Raw genomic sequence first — 27,772 nt, forward strand, 5'->3', positions numbered from 1 at the left:
AAATTGTTATACTTTGTTCATTGGTTCAAAGGTACCCCACACTTCTTTTTTTGTTTGCTTGTTTGTTCTGGTGTATTTTTCATTTGAACTGTTACTCTGCCAGAGTACTCATATTTACAAGATGGCATTGAACGCCCCATTGGTGTATCAGGAAAACTATTTTGTACGTATGTTCCTTGAAGGGGATTGAAGTCGTTCTTTTTTCCACCGCAGCGAAGGGCTAGGAGTAGGAGAGGAGCTGCTGTATGTTTTTGTTATCGAATCGATCTGATTGTGAAATAAAGCATATGCAGTGAGAAAGCAACTCCAGGAGTCATCCCTGCCTTAAAGCTGCAACATTCTTCTGTAGCAATAACAAAGTATAACATAAATTGTTCTGTGGCAATTACACAAGAATATCCAGTAATGTCCCTGCCTACAATTAAACACATTCACTTACCAAAAATCGGGGGCATCTGCTGTGGCAAATGGGTGCAAGCCTTTGACCACAAACTTAGACACTGCTCGGTGACATTAGTCTATCCTGGCCTGAAAGGAGACGCTACCGGTAGACTGCAGCGAGAACTGTCAGCGAGCGCCAGCCAGACTCTGTCTGTCTCTCTCATCATGGTCACCTACATGTACAGTAATGGCAGGTCTTGTAATAAGGCAGATTGCGCTAACATAATATGCACTGTTAGTTGATTATTTACCTGCCGCATTAACGGGAGAGGACGTGCAAACGTTAGCGCTGCTGCTGGGTTGAGAGTCACGAGTCCGGAGCGGAATTAAAAACGCGTGTCATCGCGTGTTTTGTGAGCAAATGCTTTTGCATATTCGTAGTGTTTCCTCCCTTAAATGAAATATCTACTTTGCAAGTTGCCCTGTTGTCATCGGTTCTCATAAAGTATAATCAAACTTTTGAGCGTTTGAGCCGCTTAGGCGCCATGTTTCCTGCCAGGTAAATGACGCTCGGGGCGACTGGAATCGATAAGGGAATCGTTTGCAAAAATGGCAAACGATTCCAAGGAATTGAAACAGTGGGAACCGGTTCTCAACAAGAACCGGTTTTCGATACCCATCCCTACTCATGAGCTTGTCGAATTCCAGTGGTAATATGATAATGTGTGCAGAAAGTCCCAAGTTCGTTGGGGTGATGAATCTTCTTTAATCTGATGGAGGAGTCTGGGTTTGGTGGTTGCCACAAGAACGTGATCTGCGTGACTCCCTTGTGCAAAGTTAAAATTTTGATGGAGGGGGGATTATGATATGGGGTTGTGTTTTTTAGGAATTGGGCTCAGTCCCTTAGTTCCAGTGAAAGGAAACTCTTAATGCTTCAAACCAAGACATTTTGGAAAATTTGATGCTCTCAACTTTGTGAGAACAGTTTGGGGATGACCCCTTCCTGTTCAAAGATAGCTGTGTATCACAGTACAAAGCAAGGTCGATTAAAACACTGACTAGCAAGATAGGTGTTGAAGAACTCGAGGTGTCTCGCCTAAACCCAATAGAACACCTTTGGAATAAATTAGAGTGGAGAATCCGAGCCAAGCCTTCTAATCCAACACTAGTGTTTGACCCCACTAATGTGCTTCTGGAAGAATGGCAAAAAATTCCCATAAACACACTCCAAAACCTTGTGGAAGAAGGGTGGGCTGATGTCATATCATATTAAACCCTGTGGATTAAGAATAGGATGTTATTCAATTCACAGGCGTATGATGGCAAATGAGCAAATCCTTTTGGTGATATAGTGTATTTTTGTGTTGAAAGTGTGTGGGTGTAGCGGTTGTAATTGTTATAAATATTAATATTATTTCTGTTCCTGTTTGGATGCAGTTCCCTGTGAGGAAAATATGAATAAGGTCAAAGTGAAGAGAATGAACCAGTTGGACGAGAGTATTGACATTTACACGGAATTCTTCAAACCGTATGAACTTACCTCCTTTGATGACACGTTCTGCATTGCCATGACCAACTCTGCAAGGTGGATATACACATACAAAAGCAATGATTTTGGTAGTGAAACATGTCTCTGATAAACAGTGTGTTCTGAATTTATTAGCTGTTGTTGTTATGCAGGATGTCGACTAATAGCTATTTTCTGATCATAAAGGGAATTTATGCCCAAAACAGTGGGAGCGGATCCAAACCCGTTCACAGTGCGCAAGCCAGAGGAAACGGGAAAATCAGTGCTGGGGTGAGTGTAGTACTACCATGTACACATCAACCTTTGTGTTGTAGCTTTTTATTTATTACATGAAAAATAAATCAGCCCGATGTCACTGTGCCCTCATGCACACAGCTTTGTTTAACCACAAGCAATGTTAAACTTTTCCCCTATTTTTTGGTTTCAAAAAACATTTATATGTTAATATATTTTCCAAATAAATATGTATGCACACAGGAAAAAATAGGATAATGCAATTCCTCATGTGCTTTTCATTGTCCCTACATTAGCAAGACCCTTACATATGAAATGCTTATTTTTGATTTGCTGTAGAAATAGAAATTAGAATCTACATGTTTAAGCATGCAATTGAAGTCCATTTGTGTTCTGTGCTTCAGATAGCTTTCCCTGTACAAGCTAATCTACATCCCCAAAAGCTGCTCTGTGTACCTGTTGCCATTTTTCTGAGAATAAGAATTGTGTTTCATTACTCTTATCCTTCATATCTGCTTTTTCTTGCTTGCTTTGCAAGGTTCTCCTCCTAATATTGCGGTCAGGGATAACATTTGCAGAATCCTCTGTATACAGAGATCATGGGCTCAAACTCGTACAGCCTTTGGGAACCATGAAGTCTGTTTCAGTTATATGTTTAGTCACATTTCTGCTGGGAGATGTTGTGGAAGAACATGGTGCCATTTCTGATCTGATGACTCATTAGACATGATAAAAATAATCGGGATTCTGCTGCTTGACTAAACTGTAAAATGTACAATACATGAACGATAGTTGTATGTGTTTATACTGTACATACGTTGATCTGTGTGCATGCGTGTGGATCTTGGCAACAGCAAGAGCAGTAAAGAGGAGACGATTCTCCAGAGGAAGACTGCAGCTAGCGCACCTCCTCCCCCGAGTGAGGAGGCCATATCTAGCACATCAGAGGATGACTCCGAGGAGGACCGTGAGGATGAGGGGACTGTATCTCAACGATCCACACCGATCAAACTGCTAACGGAGTCTGGAGAGAGTAGTCGCACCCAGGAGGTATGAACACACAAACACTGTCCTAACAAGGCAGATTCAAATCCCCAAATATATTAAAGGAAGCTATCAGATTTGAATTTGTGGATCTTATTAAATAAATTAAAAATAATTTCACTTCTGAGTGTAATTGTTTAACAAGTTAATATCCTCTAATAATTCAAGGATATGTTATGTTGTCTAAAGACCTCCCAGCACTTCTCAGTTTATGCTGGGTTGCTAACTGCTTATATTTTAGGCCTCAAATGAATGTTGCGTTCCAGTATGAGTATGTCACCCTGGTTGTGTTCTCTCTCGCCCACCTCCCTTAAGTCTCCCAGAAGAAATTAGTTCTTTGTTTTGGTTTACGTCAGACGGAAGAGCAGACGTCACCTTAATCGGTGTCAGTGATAGAGCTGAGGCTCTAAATAGTGTTTGTTTCTTCTAACGCATTGAAGAAATGAATTGAGATAGTTGCACAGTTTCCTCTCTTGTATTATTGCTTACAAATCTACTGCTGCTACTACTCTGCTTGTCAAAGGAAACAAATCAATCCTGCATAATTCCATTTGTTTTTATTTTGGTTTTTCTGGTTCTGTGCACGTGTATTGTGATAGCGTGTAAACCTTTTTGATGTCCTTGATGGTCCCTTTGGGTGAGAATGTGGGGCATGTGCTTCGGGATTTTTGGCTGCTTTTAGAACATCAGGTGATGAGAGGTCACCAGCGGGTTTCCGGCTTGCCTTAATTTTTTGATGACTGATTCGGTTCTCTTTTTTGGTTTCTTGCCAAGGTAGATTTTATGGTCCAAATCAGCTTTGAAACTCCCTAACACTCACATTAAAAGCCTAAAATCACACTAGAGTTAAAAAAAAATAAAATACGAGAGGCAGTGAGGAAGAATTTGTTTACCCAATGATTGCACTGAATTCTTTTGCCTGCAAGTAGTTGTGGCAACTGGCTAGTAACAAGAGGTTGAGTATGTTGCACTTTTGATTGTAAATGGATTTCATGGGTCACCTGGTGGGAGGCTACCTGTCTCCAAAAAGTCAGTCTGACTCAGTTTCAGTTCAGTTCTTTTTTATTTCAAACATATACATTCACCAACATTTCATAAAATCATTCCATACAGTTGTTTGAAAAGGAGTAGGCAGAAGTATATACTTATTTAGCCCTACCCCCTCAGGTTTACATCCTCATCATCTAAATTTGAACCACAAAAACGTATACAATACCTTCAACTTAGAACATAACATCTCAAAAAAATATTTTCACATGTTCAACTAAAACTATATTTAGATTTGCTAATTTGCAGAAGAAAATAAACATGAGTTTGACTGCTGTCTTGGGTTAATTGCATTTTCTTCATTCTTATACTTATTTAATATTTCTTTTTTGAGTTTTATTTTAAACTGGTTTATATCACTACTGACCTTTATTTCTTCTTTTAACTCATTCCAGAATTTAACTCCCGCTATTGAAATAGACATCCTTTTCAATGTTGTTCTTACTCTTTGTAATTTTAAATTCCACTTCCCTCTAAAATTATACCTCCCTTCTCTTTCTAAGAACCATTTACTTATTTTGATTGGGAGCATCCCTTTCCTTACCTTATATATTATTTGCACTGTTTTAAACTTCACCAGATCCTGGAATTTTATAGCTTGCGTCCTAATAAAGAGTGCATTTGTGTGAGCCCTATACCCCTCCTGATTTATTAGTCTAATGGCCCTTTTCTGCATTATGATTATAGTCTGAATATTACTTTTATATGTATTTCCCCAAACCTCTACACAATAACTCATGTATGGTAATAGCAAAGCACAATATAACATATACAATATTTTCCTATCCAGAAATTTTTTTACTTTCCCCAAGACAGCAATGCCCCGTGCTAACTTTCCCCTCACATAAGTGATGTGTGATTTCCAACAGGCCTTTTGATCAATGATCACACCAAGAAATTTTATGGCATTAACCCTTTCTAGATATATATTATATCGACACAAATTTCAATGTTAATGTTTTTCTTATAGTTTCCAAATAACATAAATTTTGTTTTATTTAAATTTAAGGACAATTTGTTTCTATCAAACCACTTCTTTAATATCTTTAACTCCTCTGTGATCACCTCCAAAACCTGTTGAAATTCCGCACCTGAACAAAGTATATTGGTATCATCTGCAAAAATTACAAACTTTAGTATCTTCGATACTTTACAAATATCATTTATATACGTAATAAACATTTTCGGACCTAATACTGATCCTTGAGGTACTCCACATTCAATATCCATCAATTTAGATTTAAACTCATTTATTTGTACATATTGCTGTCGATTCATCACATAGCTGTTTATCCAATCCAGTACCACACCCCTGAACCCATATTTTTCCAGTTTGATTTTTAGAATTTCGTGGTCAACAGTATCAAATGCTTTTTTTTAGATCTAGAAAGACTCCAAGTGCGTACTTCTTGTTATCCATACATGCTGTTATTTCTTCCATTAAATCCATCAATGCCAAAACTGTTGATCTATTATTTCTAAACCCATACTGGCAATTTGCCAACAAATCATGTTTAGCCACAAAGCTATCAAATCTTTTTAGAAATAGTTTTTCCAGTATCTTAGAAAACTGGGAGAGTACTGACACTGGTCTATAATTTGTAAAACAATGCTTTTCACCTGATTTATAAATAGGAATAATTTTTGCAACTTTCATTTTTTGTGGAAAAACCCCTTCCTGGAAAGACAAATTAAAAATATATTGTAGTGGTTTTACAATACCATCAATTACTCTCTTTACCGTTACCATATCAATATCATGACAGTCAGTACTCGTTTTACTGCAATCACTCTCAGGCAAATTGGTAACAGTTTGAAAATGATTTGAATTTGTAAACACAAAGACAACACAATTGCAACTCGTCTGCTCAACGCATCTCTTTGCAATATGGAACTCGACTCGGCTGGTTGCCAACAGGTTGTGTTCTAGTTTTATTCCTATATCAAGCAACTGCATTATTATTTGTGGAGGCATTTCTCTTCTCTTTTCAAATCTATGAGAAGACGGTAGTTGTGGCTGTTTCAGTGACTGGTCCCCGTCAGTGAAAAAAACATTTCAAAGTCGATGAAACTCCAAATTCAGTGCACACAGTCGCAATAGCTGTGGTCGTGCTGACGTCTCTAACCACTGTTCCTTAGTGTGACCACAGCATTGATGAATTTAAGGACATTAATCACTTGCAGATACTGTAAGTACTGCGTCGTCCTACCATGTAGCAAGAGAATTTGAGAGTGAGTAGAGCTTGCAGTGGATATTCTTAGAGATGCATTCATCCATTCATTTTCTTAACCATGTATCCAACTAAGACTGATGGCAGCTACAGCCTCTCCTGGCTGACACTGGGCAAGATCCATGCATACCAAATTAGGCAGAGCTGTAGATTGCATGTAAGACCTTTTTAGGCCTAAAAGGAATATTTTCATTGAAAAAAATTCTCAATATGCGATTCTGATAAATGCTTTTGCTACTTTCTAAACAGACACATCACTGTATAGTTCATCAAATGCAGTAAAATCTGCGTATGTGTGTAGATATTAGTAACGAACCTTTGTCATGTCCTGTCTATATTGGTATCTGTTTCATGTCCCGGGGGGACTGGATGCACGTTTTGACCCAGATTCCCTATAAGCACAGTGAGACCAAGAAGCACATTAATGAGCACAGGTAGAGTAGGTCAGTGTGTCAACAGGACTGATGCACCAGATAACTACATCCTCTTAAAATGTCTCAGTTTCTAAGAAATTACCTTTGTCATGCATGAAGGAGCCCCCAGTGATGTGTAAACTGTTGGTTTCAGAGTTATTATATTGCCTTTGCTACCGAAGCTGCTCACAGTCATCATGACATGACATGAAAAAAAGACAAAACTAAAACAAACGCTGTTGTGACAGTGATGTACACTGTCTTGTTGGTATATATATATGTATGATTTGTATCACCTTCATGTTTCCAAACCGATATCATGAGCAGCAGCTTTTACAGCTGTGGCTCCAGCAAACATCAGCTGATACTAGAAATTAATTTAAAATAAATTATAACAACAGCTTATCAAGCTTGAACGTGCTGCTGTTGTTGTTTAGCGCAACATCCGCTGGTTTCCTGTTTCTGGCGCAAAGTGGGAGATAAACAAACAAGAGAGACGATCAGCTGATCATTGATCAGTTTCATGATTGAAGTAGCAACAGGAGAGGGAGGGAGGGAGGGAGAATGAGGGGAGAAGAGGCAGCTGACAGCGTAAAGACAGAATAACTCCAGCTTTGTGTCTTTTTTTCATTCTAGCTGAAGTACGGGACTAATCGCGTTCCTTTTCCCCTCAATACGGATGTATTGTAATTGGTCCAGCCCAGAGTTGATCATAACCAATTGGCTAATCCACCACCTTTTAGGTGCCATTTAGATTAGTTATTGATTTAGGAAATCTTCACATTATTCTCAGCCTGGGCTTACTCCTGTTTTATAATTCACTAAAGGTCTTGGCACCTTAGACTGCTCTTGTAGAAAGTCCCAGCTGTCCTTGAGGTCTCATCGGTAGTCTCATTACATTTTTTCATGTAATTGTCCTATTTGTGCAGCACAAAGCTTTGAATCTACAACATTGTTCTAACAACAAAAAGAAAAGGCACCTTTGCTTGATTTATCTGGGCAGTGGCACCGAGAAGGAGAAATATCTTGAAGGCATTTTGTCTTCAGAGTTGAAAGCAGAGGCACTCCCTCTTTCTCCATCCATCTATTTCTCCTCCTGATTTATGATGTATTTTCCTTGGGTTTCCTGCCTGTCTTCTCGTGGCCATGAGCAATGAGCTGGTCATGAATATTTTGGGCCGGACAGCTTGCTCACGTGTTGGGCGCACGCAGTCACACTCGTGCATCTCGTGTCGCTGCCTGCAAGCCTGTCCCCGAGAATGGATTGCCAGGGTGCCAGCACAACACACAACTGTTGAAATATTTAAACATCGGATCATTACTACGTTTACCATGTAATTACACATGCTCATTTGGTATTCCACCTCGATTTGAGCGTGCATGTGCTCGGTAGATTTGCTGTGTGTTGCTGTACAAGCAGATATGCGCCTGCACAACACCCTCGCCTGTGTGCTGCACGTAGGTGTGTATGGTGCGGTTAGTGTTTTGCGAATCCCCGTGTAGTCTTTGATCAGGGCTCTGTGTATTATTGTGATCTTGTGTGTGTTCACAGCTGCTGTTTTCCTGGACATGGTTCTGGTAACACCCTGCGTAATTCTCCCCTCCCTGCAGCTCAGATCAATACAGTTACTGGGAAAATTGAAAGCTTTATGTTGCACATATTACTGCAATGTCAGAAAAGTGAGAGAACGGACTGCGTTCATGCAAATCCTGTATATGCTGTTACATAACAGGCTTTTACCTTTTCTGTAGAGACTATAGGCAGAGTAAAATGTAACAAAACACCCCCACAAATCATATTTTGCCTAGAAAATGCTTTTTTATAGGACATTTTGAATAATCAGGAAGGTTATACAGATATATCTGCTAAATCTTGTTAAAATATTGACATGTTAATCTGGTCTAAAACTAGCAGATGTTGGATTGGAACTCAAATTTTGAGAACAAAGATGTTTTACAGGATATGTTTTGTGTTTTCCACTTTTTAATCATTTATTTATCAAGATTAAAACGTGTTGCACAATTCTGCAGCATCTACCATTTCAGCTGTTTCACCTTCCTTTTGATTCCTTTGGCAATTTTCAATTTCTTCAATAAAATAAATTAGCTCGAGCATTGCCTGTTAATGGAGGGTACTCTGTTACAATTTTATTGTTTTTATATTTACACAGCCCCACTTGATAGCAATGATAATCTTAATATGTGTTATATTGTAAAGAAAAGACTACAGACTACAATAAATTAATGATGAGTGTTTATAATTGTATTTTAAGGATTACAGTTCTCTCTAAATTAAAGTTTCTGTTGAGTTTTTTTTTTTAATTAAGTGTCACATTTGAAATGCCCCGTTGCCTCACAGTTTAATTCTATTCCGATCAGTCAGCTTGAACCAGTTTGACCTTTTTATTATGATCTCCTGTTTATTATGATTATTATATCCCAACAGACACTGAACACTGTGTGACAGATCCCCAGGAGGGCATGTCCCTAAGCACGAAAGAACATGAAAGCACCTTACCAGACACCAACAATTAAATTACTTTTGAAGTTGCTAAGATTAACCTCCTTGCGCCATCCTAATTACTGAATCTGTTGGGGAGAAGCAGCTGAACCTGATGACCTTGTCTGTATGGTTTTATAGTTATAAGTCGACTAGCTTACTTTTTTTTTTTTTTTTTTTTGCGGTCATTTAAAAGCCATGATTAAACATTTATGAAAACTGTTTTTTAAATATTTTTTCTATCTTGTCCACATGCGTAAGTATGTTTTTGTGTCTCTCTTCACATTTTCAGGAGGTTTATCAGCAGCACATGGCAAAGGAGCCTTATGGACTCAATCTGGCTGAGTTTCCCTCTGAAGATGACCTACTCGTTTACCAAAGGTAAATCTGAGCTACTAATTACATACAAGGGATGAAAACTATAACAATACGTAATAACATATATTCAGTAGTCATCATATCACAGATACTGGCCCACAATTTCACTCACGCAATCTCAGCAATATTACTTTAAATTTAAAGATGGCCATCCATCCATCAAAGAATCTGTTGACATAACATTTAAGCAAACTGGGTAATCTTTATTTTTCCCACTCAAAGACCTTTTGCTATACAAAATAGCTTCGTTGCCTGAACTTAATCACCTCTTCCTTCTTTTGACTGCTTCCTTTAGCGGTTGCCACAGTGGATCATCTTCCTTTATCCTCACCCCATCTCTAGCATCCTCCTCTGTCACACCCTCTGTGTGTCCTCTTTTGCAACATCTGAGGTTTTCCTCTTTTTCTACCGCTTGGCAGCTCCATCTTCAACATCCTTTGTACACTATATCTGCTATCCCTCCTCTGCACATGTCTGACCATCTCAGCCTTTTCTCTCTAATTTTGTTACCAAACTGCTCAACCTGAACTGTCTCTCTGACGTACTCATATCTGATCTCGTCCATCCCGTCACTCCCAGTGAAAAACTTTACATCCTCATTGCCTGAACCTAACCTCGTAATGACAGTGAAAACAAAAAAACAACGCAGATGAAAATAAGACAAAGGCACCAGCACACATCCAAATACTCCCACTGCAGGTGCATCAAGGCGCTGAGTATTTGGAGCTGATGAGAATGCACTTTTTCACACTGAACAAGTGTGTCCTTTTGGACTGTAGTGTAGTGGTGTCGTCGAACTGGAAAGATTGCGTCAGGAATATTATTGTGAAGTGCCAGTCTTGTAAACTGGACATGACAGGAATACAAGGAGAAAATTACATTACATTGTCACTTAGAGTTGAGGGGAACAGATTCAATTTTGGTGGTCAAAATATGTGACTTCCAAAGAAATTGTATATTTATAAGATAAATATTAGAAATAATATTTATAATAAAACTTTTGCACATAGCTAGTAAGCCAAAATTAATTGTCTTGCAGTTTCTCAAGAAAGAAATTGTGACCACATTTCAGATTTTTTTTGGGAGAGGGTGAATTGATTTTTGTGGCACTAATGTTTACTGCCCACCTGTTAATTTCATTTAACCTCCCAGGACCTGGCGTCCACATGTGTGGACATCACATTTTGGGATGTCTAGACGAAAATAGTTAATTTTTCTCTACAAGGGCCTGATATCCACTTACGAGGACATTATACTGCCACTGTTAAAACCATACGTGGATCTCATTTGTCTCAGAAACAAAAATTAGGTTAAAAAAAATCTGGTAATTCTTTGTTTTTACATTCATCAGGTCCCAATCAATTCAAATGGCCAAGAAAAATTTAAAATGCATGCCGTGAAAGAGTTCAGGTCTTAGGAGGCTAATGTTTATATTAAAAGATTGAGCTGCAAATCTGGACTGCGTAATGAAATGAAAATGTTTCCATTAGTCCATTAATGCTTCAGTCACACTAAGAAAAACTGTGGTTGGAGATACAATTATTGCTATTTGGAGTCTCTTTGCCTCTGAAATGTTTTTTTTTCTTCAAAGTTTTGGTGCATCAAGACAGCAATAAAATGCCAATAAGACAGAGAGACTATTCTGTCATTCTGCTATCAGTTTGCAAGTGAAAGGGGTCATGTTTGCATCTGCAGTCTGCGAGTTACTGAATTCCTCAACAAATAGTGATGTAGTTGCTGTAGGATGGCGATTTAACTGTAAAAAGACTTAAGTGCTCGGCAGCCCTGCTTTCATTTAGGAATATAAGCAGTTGAGTCAGTTCCCACATTGCAAAGAGACTAGTAGTCAACATCAGCACATACTACCTCAGATGGGTTGTACCATGGTGATAATCTGTGTGTATATATTAAACAACAATTATTTGCAAATCTTTGATAATCTGAGAGCGACTGCAGTCAGTCAAGCTGGGCTGTGATTGTTTGGAGACAGATTGTGTCCCATTAGGGGACGTGTTTAATCATAAAATCATGATTCAAACCCTCAAACTTTAGTTACTGATACTACAATCAGTGCCCGATTGAAGGGTTTGGGGTCGTCACGTGGGTCATATGGCCTTCAAATAGTTTTTCTTTTTTAACTTCCTACCTTTTAGAAATGCATCTCAAACTTCTGTTCTTTTATAGCTCTATGCCACGGCTAGCAATTCTTGCTACCTTTCAGAATGACCATGATCCGCCATTGCTATAAAAATGAAAAAATGGTCAATTGAAGTGAACGGAGTCTTCCATTCAACAGCTCTGGTTGCAAGAAGGTTGCTGTCCTAATTTTATTCTAGTCATAAGATGACTAGGCACTGCTGGAATGTTAAAGTGAAAAGGTTTAGCTTCCTAATTTACTATTTTAGCGTCAACGACAGACATTCAGGTCAAATGTCAAAGTATTGGACAATCTGATATTTTCACCTGCGGATGCTGCTCAATAAAAGTAGTAAAATCTATGAAGTCTACTTTATCCTGAATGAGGCACTTAATATTATCAGTCAGAACAACGCAGTGTTCAAGACACAGGGGCAGAACAGGCAGCCACCCCCTCAGGGTGATATGGGTCATCCTGAAAACAAGCATCAACCAGGCGGGTTTATCACGCCTCTGACCTCACTATTCTTTCTCCACCTTTCCCTTCCTTCTCTTTTCTGCAAGTCCTTTCTATTTCATTTTGTACTTTCTCCCTGTTTGCTGCCAACACTGATTTAGGACACAGTGAATAGCCATCAGCAGGCTTTGAATCTGAACAGAACTGTCTGTCTGTTCTTTGGAAGCTTACAGCACGTTTTATACAGAATGATCATTGGATGAAGCTTTGATAGCTTTTTCCCCCTCACACTGCTGTCCTAAATCCAAAGAGGATGACTGAAGTAGAACTGTAGATGGTGGATAGTTATTCTTTTAAGAGAATCTTTGCTGTTTATAGAGTAAGTGCACATTATAGTTTGGAAAAGACCATGTGACTGCAGACCTCAAACACACTTCAAGGCATTGCAAGAACTGCTGAAGACCATAAAATACCAATGGGCACCTGACACCTGACCTGGAACCCATTGGATAAAAAATGGAAGATTTTTGGAACATTGTGCAAAACCTCAATTTAAGATAAGACAAACTTCTTGAGTTTATGTGAGCTCACATCCAAGCTGTCATTAAAGCAATGGGGGCCATACATGCTATGTGTTTATTATATCAGAAGATATGTAACATGAGCTTTCATCCTCTCATGTACTGTGCTGTGCAATAGTTTTTAGCCACGCCTCACTATTTTATTTTATCTTTTTATCTGGCAATTAGATGGTCAGTTTGCTATCAGATTGAATGGAGTCAAGTTGGGAATTAAACACAATCTTGTTCTGATATAACAGTGTGGTAACTTTGCAAAATTTGCAACTGTTACAGTTTGCGTACATAGAAATTCAGATTGAACAGAAACTTGACCAATAACTGAAATTCTTATACAAATGTTAAAGAAAGATGGACGTTTAATTGCGAAATGATATAAGTGTTCAGCAACCTTACTTTCATATTGCAGTGTAATCAAAATACAACAGTTGGCAGCTCATTGAGTCTGCTGATTCAAAGAGGTGCCCTCATTCCTACACACTGACTCTGACTAATTGCAACATTTTGGCGACCTGTTTGCATTTATAAATGAGGCAGCAGTTGTTTATGAACCTTTCAAAATGTTTCTGAGTGATTGTTGGTCAAGTTGCAAGTTGGTCTTGCAATCAGTCGCAAAAGCAAAAAAATGAAATGCAATCACCGATTTTTTTTCTAGTTGCAAAGAGGTTGAATGGTAAATGATTTTTATATAGCACTTTACACTGTATGCCTCATTCAGCCATTCATACAAGCACTTTTTTCAATGCTTTCTATTGAACATTCACAAACAACCAACCTTGCAATCAGTAGATGACCTCTGAGCTACAACCCATGGCATCCTATTTTTACTCTGTCACCAAGTAGATGAAACTACTTGCAGCACAAAAAAAACAATTTACTTGACTTGACTGCCAATCAGATTAACTTAATTTTCAGCACTTCTATCCGGTCGTTAAGTGATGACGTGACGAATCCTACTTCCGGGCCTAAAGTAGTCTGCGTTTAATATGGCTTTTGTGTTGTTAACATGTTTAATGTTATGTATTTTCTTCTATTTAATCTCAAAAAGCTCCTAAAACAGTCAGTGATCACTGTTGACCTCCCTCGGCTTTTATTACCGCTAATCATTTATTTAAGCTCAGTTTTTAAAACCTTAGGATGTAACTACAGCCCAGCCCATGCAGCAATGAATGACTAACCTCATATTGTGGATGGATTATCTCAGTTGTTCTCCTAGCTGAAGTTTGGTCCTTTTACAGCATCCTGCCATGCGATTACATTTGTTCCTGACCACCGAGAACACTCACGTTAACTTTTATCGAGTGGAAAAAAAGTTAGCTTGTTTATATTATGCTAACATAGCTGTGTCGTTAGCGGTCATGTAGCACATCATTATATACCAGCTAGCCAAACTTCAGTAACCTTACAAACGTCACTGCTGTTTAGTTTTCTGTCTTCATTTAGGTTGGAAGTGATAACAGAGCTGTACGTTTTAATTTGTTTCCAAAGCCCCGCAGTCAGAACATGCTATATTGTATTTAGATAGAAGCTAGCGAGCTAACCTCCTGCTAGCTCCTAACTCCGTTAAATTTCATAAATTCCGTTTTCATGGATGCCTGGATGTTAAACTCAATTGTTACACCTGGTAGAGCAGAACGCTGATGATTTTATTAAAGATGAAAGACTTCAGACAGTTTTTCAACTCTCAGTAATGCCATAGTGATCGTTTGATATATGGACCTGCAGCGGCGTTTAGGCCCAGACACGGCTAGTGACGTCAGACTTAACGACCGGATAGAGAAATGCAATGTAGAAATGAAAACAAAAAAAGCTTGAATAGATCAGAATGACATGGAAAAATCAAACATTTGAATGTCATAAACATCATGAATCAGTCTCACACACACCAAAACACTGAAACTGATGCATACATTTAAAATACAGCATATGCATTACATAGAAATGTGGCATTGGTCGAGAATGTATGAGCAATTTCTAATAAGTTAGGTAGTTAACGTAACAATAAATAAAATGGTCCTGACATTTAGTTGTTACCAAAACATTTATTTATTTTAACATCTTCACTGACTTAGGTCTGTATTCTGTCTCATCGCACTTCGATGGCAGTCACATTTATACTGGGTGACTAAAGCAAGGGAGTAAACCTTAAAAAACACACACAATTCAAATTGCAGTGAAGAATGCTGTTCATATTCTCCTACTACAGTGGCACATAATGAGAATGAAATTGCATTCATTATTGAAGTTGAAACTGCTCCAAAGATGGTGGCTGCAGCCAGTGCTCTGCTAATCAATGCATTAATATTAAAAATCATAAGCAACAGCCAGAGGGGGACTCAGCAGTTGCATATTATTGAGTCTTTGTGAGAGAAAAATGACCTACAGGGAAATTTGTGATTTGATGATGGTGAGATCTAAATATTAGAGATCTCAGAAGACAAGTTGAACACTGAAGACAGTATGAAGCCTTAAATTGAAAGCATTCGGTAGAGCCATAACGACCCTATTACAGATTAGGGTTATTTGGATCGTTCCGCTCACGATGAAGAGGGCAGAAGCATTTGTAAGCAATGCACACCTACACTACTGGCTTATTTTGCAGAAATATCATTCATTCTCTGTATTATGTTTTGTATTTTCCTGCAGGTTTGCTCACTTGGGTGAGAGCCAGCACAGAGTGGAGAGAACTGAACACATAAACCCGGCAAACATCATCTGTCTGTGAGTAAAACATATTAATAGAAAAAAGGGGAAAAAAGCCACATGTACTCAAACTCAATAAACCTGGCTCACGTGTAATGTATGGTATTGTATTCTTGGTTTGCAGTTATAAATGACCCCTTTTATAAAGCACTCAACATTTTCACTAGCCTTGGGAGAAGGATTGCACTACTAAGTGGTCTCAGTCGAGGCTTCTAGCTGCGCACTGTTTAATTGTCATATGTTTCTTCACTTCTTTGCATACACGCTATTTCCCAGACAGTCCACTCTTTACCGTAGATGGTGTTTGTTTGGTTTTTTTCCCCCCCTTTTTTTTATCCCTCAGCCAGATTCAAAGTTCAACCACACGTGTGATGGCAATGTGCAGCCATGGAAACGCACAAGATGTTTTTGTCGAGCTGTCTTTTGAGCTGTAAGGCATGCATGCACACACACCTGTGCAAACACATAAATCAGTTTAGAAACAAATTCCTCCTCTACATGCACTTGTGATTTTCTTACATGATGGCTTCTTATATATCAACATTCATACCTGCTAGGTTTTGTCTTCTTGTGAAAGTGCAAAAAACTTGTTTGAACATTTAAACTTATTGATGGTCCTTGCGCACCTCCAGTTTTTAGTCTGTTTAAATCGAACTCTGGCGCAGTCCATTTGTGCTGATTTGAACACTGTAATCGCATGTAAGTGCGAGCCAAAACAACCACACTAAGACCCTTTGGAGGAGGGGGCCCCTGTGTGGTCCCAAATGAACTCCAGAGCAGTCTGTGATTCTGTGAACTTGATTTGACCCCTTTCCAAACCTACTACCAGGTATACATTGCAAGTTTGAGCTAAAAAAAACTTCCTGTAGCTACATGTGCTTTGTGTTCTGGGATGCAACAAGGCTCAATCGATGTGCTGGGGTCTGTATCTATTAGCAACCATCTGTGACATGAGCAGGAATTCTTCATTTTATGCAGTAGATCAGAACACAGCACCTTCTTACTGTATTTACTGCTCGCACCCTAGACATATATGCCCAATAAGCAGACTGAATATTCTGTAATGATACATTTTGGTTTGCTTGCAGTTCACTTGGATTTTTTCCTGTGTGTAAAGAAATCAAATCATGTGGAAAAGCTACAGCTTTACAACCCCCCTAAAATTACTTTACAACCCCCTAAAATTACTTACTCATTTTGAATCAAGTAAATACAAATTTTTTTTGTCCTGGCAAGAGTAACTATAAATAACTCCCGCACTCGCCTTCCCAATTTCATATATGTTGTACATGGAAAATTCCCATCTTTCAGCCGCTGTTTTCTCTTTTAAAAAATTGTCTTTCTGTTTATAGTAAGACAATTTACCTATAACAAATCTCCATTAGTTCAGCATCCAAAGCCTCCCAAAGCAGAAATCACAGATTGATGTTTTTAATCATGTTTTTATGGATTATACAAACGAGATATGACTTGTTAATTTGTGACGATTGGCAGGCAGAGTCCATACTAACTCGCAGTTGGCTCTAAGACACGGTTTAGTTTAGAGATTTCAAATTTTACATATTTAGAAGTTTTGATGAAGAAGTACAGAGATGATCAGAAAGAGCTGTAATGTGTCATTTTGGAAAGCATGTGAAAGGATTTTATAGGATACCAAGAGAAGAGCTATGGTACTGTATGAGGAAGCATGTGATGAAATATTTAATTGTGGTGCAGGACACTGAACCCCTCTTGGCAGTGGTCATGGACAGCCTGGCAGATGTCACTGTCGACTGTGATGTTTGCAGTGAGATTAGGGAGGGAGGTGGAGGGAGCTCCTTGCAGTTGTAGTAAAAAAAACAGCAAAAAAAAGGTAGTAAAACCTCGCTTCAGGAAAATAAAAAAACACTTTGAGACACGTTGATTATTAAGCAAATGTTCCTGAAGGGAAAATGGCTTAGAGACTGCATCAGAGGGAATTGGTAGCGGTTGTATTGTTCAACAGACATTATAGAAATGATACCTTTTTACAGAATGAAAAAGTGCAAAAGTGGATAGAAATTTCATGAATTAGTTTTCTTTCCCTTGTTATGTTTGAATGCATGGGTGAGAGGTGAGGAAGGTATTCACTTTCAGTTTTCTAAGAAGACCATGAATGCGACTCGTTATCATTGCCAGTAATTTCCTAGAAAACCAGATCGGTTGTCATTCGGATCGACTAAGTTTGATGGTCATGTGGAACTGAAGAGGATATGGACAAGAAATGGTCACTTAGAGGAAGACTGACAGAGGCTGACAAAGACACAGTGGGGACATGTAATCAACTTGGAGGAGGAAAATTCAAGGATGATGAAAGACATGCCTCTGATGTGTTTCTAGTATGTCTTTGGTGTGTGAACCGTTTTTAAATGTGAAAGTTTCTTGTATGTATCCCTTCTTACAGAACAGGAGAAAATTTGTAATTTATCTTACAAAAGTGGCAGAAGTATCAATATTTTCTTTTAGGAAATCTCCATCAGCAGGGAATCAAACCTTTTCATCTACGTTGTCTTTCTCTCTGGCCTTTCAGTAGTCCATCCAGCCATTGTTGTCATCCTCGTGTCAGGCCCGCAGGGTGCTACAGGTGTGTCTGTTGTTGTGCAACAGTGCTATTCTAAGATGTTACAGCACCCCAAACGTGTTGTCACTGTTAGAAGCCTTTTAGAGTGTCACCTCCCTCTATGTTCCTCTATTGATCCATCAGGCTCAGCCAAAGATGACTCAAGTGACGGAGATAAAAATGGAAAAGAAATGAATACTGTAGCCCATTCCTGTTGAGAAACATCAGTGAGGTGTAGAGATTAATGGCCCTCTTTTCTTCCTCTGCTCTCCTCTCACCCCAGCTGGTTAGGACAGATGGCCGCCCACCATGAATCTGGTTTCTAAGGTTTCTACCCATTAAAAAGAACTTTTCGGCACCACCGGGGCAAGTGTTGCTCATGGGAAGATTGTTTGATTTCTGTCTTCAGTATTGGAAGGTCTTGACCTTAAGACCTGACTGTACTCCGTTGCAAATTCGAACACGGACAGCTGGGGGCTCAATGGCCGAGTAATCATTCCTTTTACACTACTTTCAAGTTCGCCGCCTGAGGTGTATGCATCGTTGGTGCGCTGTAAATCCTCCACAGACAAATCCACGTGGTGTAAACAAACAATAGGCTGGCACGTGGATATCTGTATGGACCTTCATGCTGATGATGAAATTTATATCACTTGGACTGTAGCAGACTCATGTGGAAGGTATAATTGAGGCTTTTCTATGCTCTAAAATAAGTTGTCTTATAATAAGGCAAATGTAATGTACAAATTACAGACATTAAACAGTTTATACAGTAATAGTAAGCTCAACAGGCCAGAAGATGAAGTTTGAAATATTTGAAAACACAAACATATTTACTTGAAATGTTTTCAGTGTTGCTCACATGGTTTGTAGGAGTTTGTAGACACATTATACTTCTGCTTTATATTATGTGAACAAGAAAGTAAGAAATAAAAATTATTTTTATGGGTAAAAAAAGGTCTGCTTCTAATAAAAATTCACAAATCTTGTCAATACTGTTTGAATAAGTTTGAAAATAGCCAAATTGTGACCCATGTTTCCAGCTCTGTACACGCAACTTATCAAATTTCTTGCTTGTTTAACTAATATCAGCACTATTCATGTGACAATGTATTAGGGCTAGTGAAAGTTTAAAATAATATTTTCAAGATGATAGTTTTACAAGGAAATAATAGCAAATTTAAGAGGATAAAAGAGGCAAATTTATTAAAAAAAAAAAAACAACCTCAAATTTAAAAGGAAAATATATCTGAAAAATATACCAGTAATCAATATTGCTTCACTTTTCATTATTAAATGCACATATTTAAACTGCCAACATCAATATCTCATAAGAACTTTATTTGAACACCAGCACCACCTCTTTATAGTCGTATTAAGTCACACTGCAAACTGAAGTTCATTTTCAATCAAACATATTGTCCTCTAACCTCATCTAACAGCACCGGTTTCTTTGTGTAGCAGGCTGTGAAACGAGTCAGATCTCTCCAGCAAGTCTCAGGTGTGTGTGTAAAATCCACTCAAAGTTCTGATGAATCTGTGCCACAGGAATCACTCCTCCTGCTGCATTGGGCAGATTTTAATCAAACTTACACACAGTAATCATCACGGGGCTTTTCGCCCAGATTGCGCCTAAGGGTCACGGTCATATTTGTTATTTTACGGGCAATAAACAGTGAATTGTAACGGATTGCGGTTTCTCAGTTTATGATGAATGAATGCATCAGTCAGTGGTTTTCATTTTCCACATTTTGCAATAAAAAGCCCCAAAACAAAAATGCTATTTGTTTTCTCAACTTGGCCTAGAGATATTTTTTACCTTCAGCACTACTGACTAGTCTGTGTAATTAAGGATTCTTACACAGCAGCCTTGGGGGGGGTTGTAGCCATATACTCTATGGCTACAACATCCTCCACAGCTCATAATTTATCTCAAGGCTTCCGAGAGCCTCCGCTGTGCCTTTGAAAACAGCCCATCATGAGGCAGGTGCCATTTGAAATGCAGCCATGTGTCTAAACAGCCTCTCACTCAGGCCTCAGCTGTTGTTGGAAGCCTAACTGAATAGATGACTTGACAAGCACGCAGTTGATAATTCACCCAGAAGATGGTAAGACATGCTTTAAAATCTAGTTTTTGGAAAATATGAGTAATACTGCTGTGAAAGCACTCATCTTCACCCTCCTCGTGTTGTTTCCACCTCTCAGCAGCAGTTTACAGTCTTTTGTTGGCTCAAACAAACTCCTTTCCACCTCTTGTTTTTGCCTTGTCTTAAGCCACGTGATTTGCCTAAAGTTAATGTATATGGTGATACACCAATCACACATGCTTCTCTCCCATTTTTCTTTTCCTTCTCTCTTAGAGAGCCAGTGTCCTGCTTCCCAGAGGACAGCATCTATGCAGTTTTACCTCCACAGGTGGGCAAAAACAGCCAGGAGGTATTTGAGGGCCATGTGATGACCGGTCAGGGCCAGGTGAGGGCGTTGTGCAGAGAGGACATGTTGATGTACAGGGAATACATCAAAAACAGATATATGTGAGACACGGATAATACAGACTGGATCTCTGTTACCAGTGTGAATGGGAAGCACGATCAGCTGCTGAAGATGTTTCGTCGTCATTAATCATGTTTGCTATTACAAACAAATGCAAAATAAAATGTTCTATTTGAAATTGATGTGGGGGGTTTTCTATGGTAAAGGCTGTAAAAAAAAACAAAGATAACAGTGCATGAGAACTCCGCTTGGCCTCTACTTGAACTGAAGAAAGGTGTTTTTTTTTTTTTTTTTTATAGAAGTCTTTTTATTTTTTGCGATCCACAAGCGTCATTCAAAATTGAAATACTTTGAATGTTAGATTTATCATTCAAAACTGTGCACACATTAAACTGCATCACAGACTGGAGTTCAGGGGTTTGAAAGAGTCGGGCACTTACAAGCCAGTCGTTATAGTCTGTGAGGTCAGGACACGTTCATGTCCTTGTCTTTCCTTTGAGGGTTTTTTTTTAATTTTTTTATTTCTTCAGCAACCTGGAAATTTCTCCTCCTCAGATGTGTTGCATTCCTTTTGTTAAACAGTTTAAGCTTTACCATTTTTAAAGTGCCTTTTGAGATTTTTTTTTGCATTATTTAAAAATAGGGGGGTTTTGTCCTGTATTGAAGAGTGCACTGGTTAATTTAAATAAACTGTGTCTTCTTGTGTTGTTAACGATCTGTACAGAAAAACGTAGCAGTGATAGCTTGATATTTGATTTGTTTTTGTTTTTTCAAACCTTGCCACCAGTTTACAAAGTCACACACTAATTTATGTTGCATAAATGCTCAGATCAGATAATCATTGTGTACATTAGTTCTACAATAAAATTGTATTTAGTAACAAAGTAACAGTGTGACAGAATGTTATTTGAGTTTTGGGTTGGTTTTTTTTGTTTTTTTTTAGTTTTCCACTTTTTCTATTGGCTGCCAGAGCTTTTATTGCAATCTTACTTCACTCTTTGTACAGGTAGAAACGACAGTACCACAAGTTGTTTTGAACAGTAGTTTTTTGAGAAGGTCTTTTAAAGTCCTCTTTTTGACCTTGGTTACATATTCACTCATTTTCAGGTCAGTCTATGCACCTGACTGCTTTCATCATTAAAGCCATCATAATTCAAATACCAAAGATAACAGTTTGGGTTTCAATTCCCAAAGAACTATTATATGAAGACTTTGCATATAGGTATGCCAAATTACACAAGAACTGGACTGTAACAACAGGTCTTATGGAGTGATGAAAAATTTCAAAGAGATCCAGATTTTAAACTTTTGGTTCAAACCATGGGTCATGTGTCAGGAGAGGTATAACATGAGTGCCATCTGTAAAACATAGTGGGGGCTCTGTAACAGTTTGGGGTTGCATTTCAGTCAGTGGTGTTGGAGCATATGATAAAGAAATGATGGGTGGCTCAACACTTTTGCACAGTACTGTAACGCTTGCTGCTTTCACGTGGCCTTTTATAAGTGTTCCCACTCTCCTGTAGTGACTTCTTCTTGGTTCTTCCCCCCCCCCCCCATCTTGCACCGCCTTTGCCCTTTTTTCTGTCTCACGCTTGTTTTCACTCTCTGCTCACTCTTTTAGCGCTTGGCCTTTGACTGCGGGTGTCAAAAAAAAAATGGCAAACGTGATGAAGGACGGCTTCCCAGCAATGCACATACACATTCAGTAAATGTACTGACTGGCCACTGGTCTCAGCATCACTGCCTCGTGAGTCTGTGAATAGGGGAGGAGGTGCCGGCTGTCTCAGCATGTGATGTGACAAAGAAAGCAGAGGAAATAAAGGCGAAAAATGTTTTCTTCTATATTTTAAGAAATAAACGACGAGGAGGAGAACGAGAGGAAGGATGTATCTTCAGTATCTGCACACCTTCCACGGGTACACTGGAAATTGTTAAATATGTGCTATAAATATCCATGATACAGTCCGATAATGACACATCCCACCTTGCAGGAGACTCTTGGAGTCTTTTCACATTGTTGCCTTCACAAGACCACAAGAGGGACATGAGGGAGGCTTTGTCCTTACCTTCAATGCTACAGTGTCACTGGGTTTTGCTAAGAATAACAGCTGTGGAAAGTTTATTATAAAAAGTGTTCATGCTTTGTTCGTTTTTTGTTTTTTTTTTTTTTTTATACACAACATTTCTTGTCCCGAGTATTATGTGCTTTGTAAAGATTCTACATTCACTGAACTGTTTCTAATGTCTCTGTAAAGCACTTTGAATCACCTTGTTGTTGAATTGTGCTATACAAATAAACTTGCCTTGCCTTGCCTTGAACTTTTTAGTTTTACAAACTTTTAATTCAAGGCCAACAGATATGTGAAGGCTTTATATGCGTGCCAGTGAATCCTCACAGATCTCGTGCAGGCATGTTAGTTTTAAAAAATGCTTTGATGTGAATACGTTTTGCCTTTAAAACAGAATTCTTGCCTGTTGCCTTGTTGATTGTTCAAAATCTGCACAAGTCTAAGAGACAGTTGTCCTTAGACAACTATAGAAATGAACTATAGACTGTAATATTTAAAAAAAAAAAAAAAAAAATGTTGATAGCCATATCCATCTAGGTCCCTGTGAGATTAGGCATGACCAAATATCTAGACAAGAGGGCTATGGGAAGTTGTTAGCCATTGCCAAGTAGCAACTTCCAGACCTGAAAATGGCAGCTACAGGCTTGATCGTAAAGTTGATCCTCGTAGGCTCCCATATTAAAATGCACAACAGCATTAAAAAGCCAGGCCTTAGTCTCTGTGGATAGTTTACCTTTTGCCTTCAGAACTGCAGCACATCCACGATGCCAATTTCCTGTTCCACCACATCCCAAAGGTGCTCTTCTGGATTGAGATGAGGTGACTGTGGAGGCAATCACTGTTCTTTTTTTTCGTTACTTTGCACGTTCTCCCTGTGTTTGTGTTTGGGTCCTCTGGCTTCCTCCCACAGTCTAAAAACGTGCAATAGGTAGGGTTAGGTTAATTGGTGATTTCAAATTGCCCACAGGTGTGAGAGGGAGTGTGAATGGCTGCCTGTCTCTCTGTGTTAGCCCTGCAACAGACTGGCATTGTGCTCTCTTTTCTAAATTTAATATCTTCTGGCTGCAAAGAACCAACATGGCGGTGTCTGATACCTATTGATGAGGCTTAAAAATATAGTGGGCTGACATCACGGTGGCTGTTTTAATTACAGTCTATGACTAAGGCTAGTGCTGACTAAATAGCTTTATTAGCAATTAGCAACATTCACTAGGAAAATAACAGGAATGAAACAACACGAAGAGCTGACTCAGTCTACTGAAGTCTAAACAAGAAGAATAGCACGCACCTAATTTTTTAACCACTTTATTTACGCACAACTTTAAATCTGAATACAGCCTATGGGGTTGAGTTATACAATGCCAGTTCTGAAAATGATGTAACCATAGTCCAATCAAAAGTTAAAATAAATGTATTTGCAAATTGCATTGCAATAGTTTAAGAGTAGAACATAAAACACATCAGATAAACTTAGGAAATGAACAGTTTTACCAAAAAATAAATAAATAAATTTTTATTTATATAGCACCTTTCAAGACAGAGTCACAAAGTGCTGCACATAAGATTACAAGTCATAAAAAGATTTAAAAAGAGAAAATAAAACAGGCAAAAAATTAACCAAAAGCAGTTTTAAAAAGGTGAGTTTTGAGTTGTTTTTTAAAAACAGCTACTGAGTCCACAGTTCTTAATGCTTGGGGGAGAGAATTCCACAGTCTAGGGGCCACAGTGGCAAAAGCTTTATGCCCCTTAGTCCTCCTCTTAGTATTTTTTATAGCAAGTAAGCCCTGATCAGATGACCTCAAAGACCTGCTAGGGACATAAGGCTGTAGCAGATCAAAGATGTAGGCAGGTGCCAGTCCGTGCACAGCTCTGTAGGTCAAGACCAGGATCTTAAAATCAACTCTAAATTTAACAGGAAGCCAGTGTAACTGAGATAATAACGGTGTCAGATGTGAGTATTTGGAGGATTTTGTCAAAAGTCTAGCTGCAGCGTTTTGCACAACCTGCAGACGATCCAGAGAACCTTTGCTTAGACACATAAACAGCGAATTACAATAATCCAAGTGTGACGAAATAAATGCATGTATAGCAATCTCGAGTTCAGAGCGAGATAAAACCGGGCTTAGCCTAGCCACATTTCTCAAATGATAAAAACAAGACCGAACCAGAGATTTCACATGCCCATCCAATGTGAGACTCGAGTCAAAGGTGACACCTAAATTCCTGATAGAGGATTTAACATAAAGTGAGAGAGGACCAATGGCTTTCACTATCTGCGATAGAAACCTATCAGGGGCGCATACGAGGACTTCGGTTTTCCCCTCGTTGAGTTGGAGGAAATTTGCAGCCATCCAACGTTTGATCAAATCTAAGCAATCATTCAGACGCTGAAGCTTAGATAAATCCTCGGGCATAAAAGAAACGTACAACTGAATGTCATCAGCATAACAGTGATAAGAAATGTCCTCAAAAGAGCCCATTATATGCTGGAGGGGGAGAAGATAAATAAAACAATAAAGGCCCCAAAACTGACCCTTGAGGGACACCATAAGTAAGGGAGGTAGAGGATGACCTAAAATCGGAGACTGCCACAGAAAAGTATCAGTGATGGAGATAAGAGAACCACTCTAATGCAGTTTGTAGGAATGTTTAGCTTATTTTAGAGTTTAGAAATGTGTTATCATAGAATGTAGAACTATAGTAGAGATACTGACCCTGCCCTCAATATAATAAAGGCCTCACTGTGTTGTGAACTTAGGAGTAGATTGTAGGAGACCCCTCCCCCACTTCAACTGTGAAAGTAAAACAGAGAGGAGTTAATGCTGAGTGGAAATTCCCCAGAGAATGTTTGGGTGGGGGTCTCAACATTTGTAACTGGATAACTGTGGTCTGGAAGGGAGATGGGTTTTATGACCTAGGGAGTCACCTACACCCACAGTGTTTTAACTGTCACGCACACACATCCACACGCACACTCACTCATGTGCACACACATACACACAGGTATGCGTACACAGTCACACACGAGCACTCACATAGACACGTGGGAACGCGCACATGTAGGCATTCATGTGCTCGTGCACATAGACACAGACACAGAGTTTGCAGCACACCGTGGGGGTTTTATGATAGGGTCGCCCCTACAAAACTGTGTTACACAGACAAAGGAGTGAAGATTTGCAGAGGGACACACCGGCCTCGTCTTCCCTTCTAGAAGTGCATGCTTAAATGAAGATGAATAAAGATGGTTTTGTGAAATGACTACTGAGTTCCGGTGCCGTCTCTGGATGCCTCGACGAATAAAAGAACTGGGGTAAAACTGATTTCTTAACAAGTTCCAGATACACCAACCCATTTTTTCAGCCTTTCAATGAGGATGTGATGGTCAACTGTGTCGAAAGCTGATGTGAGGTCCAACATGAGTAGAACAGAGCATTTTCCTGCATCATTATTCATCAAGATATCACTTGAGACCCTAAGAAGAGCTGTCTCCGTGGAGTGAAATTGACGAAAACCGGACTGAAACTTATCATAAATGCCATGTTTGTCCAGAGCTGCCATAAGCTGCCTAGCCACAACCTTTTCTAGAAGCTTAGCGATTAACAGTAACTTAGAGATAGGTCTGTAGCTGCTCCAAAGAGAGGAGTCAAGCTGAGGTTTTTTTAAAAGTGGGAGAATAGCAGCGTTTTTAAAATAAACCGGAACTATACCAGATGCCAGTGAAGAGTTGATGAAAGTGAGCACACATGGGCCAATAGACTGGAAGACATTTTTGAATAATGATGCAGGTATAATGTCAAGTGAACAGGAGGATGCTTTCACAGAATTCACTAATTTCACTAGCTCAGGTAGTGAAACCAGAGAGAAAGTATCCAAGATAATGGGCCGGGATGGGGTAGAGATTGAGATAACAGGTGAGTGTGTAAAACTCATTCTCACGTTACGAATTTTTGCAAGCAGAAAAGACATAAAATTTTCACAGTCCTCGTTAGAAAAAATAGGGGCCGCAGGCAGAGCAGGAGTAACAAAATAAATTAATATAGGCAATTTGAATTTCACAACAGCAATGTTTCAGCACTTACTGCCGTGTAACATCATCTCTTTTTAAACAACACTCTGTAAACATCTGGGAACTGAGGAGACCACCTGCTGGAATTTTGAGACAGGAAAGTTGTCCCATTTTTGTTTGATCTGGGTTGGGGCAGCCGTGTTCAGCACCCAGACTCTACTCCTACATAGCCATGCTATTCTAACAAATACAGTATGTGGTTTAACATTTTCTTGCTGAAGCATGCAAGGCCTTCTCTGAAAAAGATGTCATCTAGATGGGAGGATATGTTGCACTAATACCTCTATATACCTTTTAGTATTGATGGTGCCTTTCCAGATGTGCAAGCTGACAATTCCATAGGCATAAATGCAACCCGACACTATTAGAGATGTAGGATTTGTAAGTAAGAGCTGATAGCGAGCCAAATCAAATCTCTCTCCTCTTTAGTCTGGGCAAAATTATCTGTAAAGACGAAAAGCGGTCTCACCAATGTCGTGGAGCCCAGAACATTGTCGAAGGGTCCAGTCCAAATCACAGGATTGGATTTGTACCGCTAATTTGAAACTATGTACCAAGAAGTCAAAGGGAGGTAGAAATGTTATTGAAACAAATGCTTCAGGAATATTTTGTTTTTTATTAAAATTAATATTAAACGTTAACCAAATGCTTATTTGAAACAGTAAGAAAACAACCGATAAATCTGCTCATTCCTTTTTTTAAAAGCAGGAACACTCTGATTTATGGTTTAATGCTGTGTTTACAGTTCATCTGATTAGGACCATTAGCAACACGTAATTACCGTAACATGAAGGTCATGTTGACATCTCCAGAGAAACAGGTACAGAACGGCAGGTCAGCCATCTTTATCTGATATGTGGGTGATTTTTTTTTTCTTTGAGTTAGAGCCTGTGGGTAAAGGTTGCATCTGTTTTTCTTGTCAGAACTAGTTCA

The 27,772-nt window shown here is 38.9% G+C and overlaps 1 protein-coding gene across 3 annotated transcripts in view; it reads left to right on the top strand.

Moving 5' to 3' along the window:
• The window catches only part of fig4a (FIG4 phosphoinositide 5-phosphatase a), a 57,490-nt gene extending 34,482 nt beyond the window's left edge, over positions 1-23,008 (top strand). For 2 of the 3 annotated variants that reach the window (XM_080883112.1, XM_080883114.1), the window contains exons 19-25: positions 1,819-1,966; positions 2,096-2,179; positions 2,998-3,193; positions 9,671-9,759; positions 15,574-15,648; positions 20,569-20,680; positions 22,323-23,008. In XM_080883112.1, the coding sequence (XP_080739238.1) occupies positions 1,819-1,966; positions 2,096-2,179; positions 2,998-3,193; positions 9,671-9,759; positions 15,574-15,648; positions 20,569-20,680; positions 22,323-22,460 (842 nt within the window). In that variant the 3' untranslated portion in view covers positions 22,461-23,008. Of the gene's footprint in view, positions 1-1,818; positions 1,967-2,095; positions 2,180-2,997; positions 3,194-9,670; positions 9,760-15,573; positions 15,649-18,491; positions 19,685-20,568; positions 20,681-22,322 lie in introns of those variants that run through there. The other variant, XM_080883113.1, reaches the window with a different exon arrangement.
• Positions 23,009-27,772: the final 4,764 nt, after the last annotated feature.

Source organism: Rhamphochromis sp. 'chilingali' (genome assembly GCF_963969265.1).
Source record: "Rhamphochromis sp. 'chilingali' genome assembly, chromosome: 5".
In the NCBI taxonomy this organism is placed as follows: Eukaryota; Metazoa; Chordata; class Actinopteri; order Cichliformes; family Cichlidae; genus Rhamphochromis; species Rhamphochromis sp. 'chilingali'.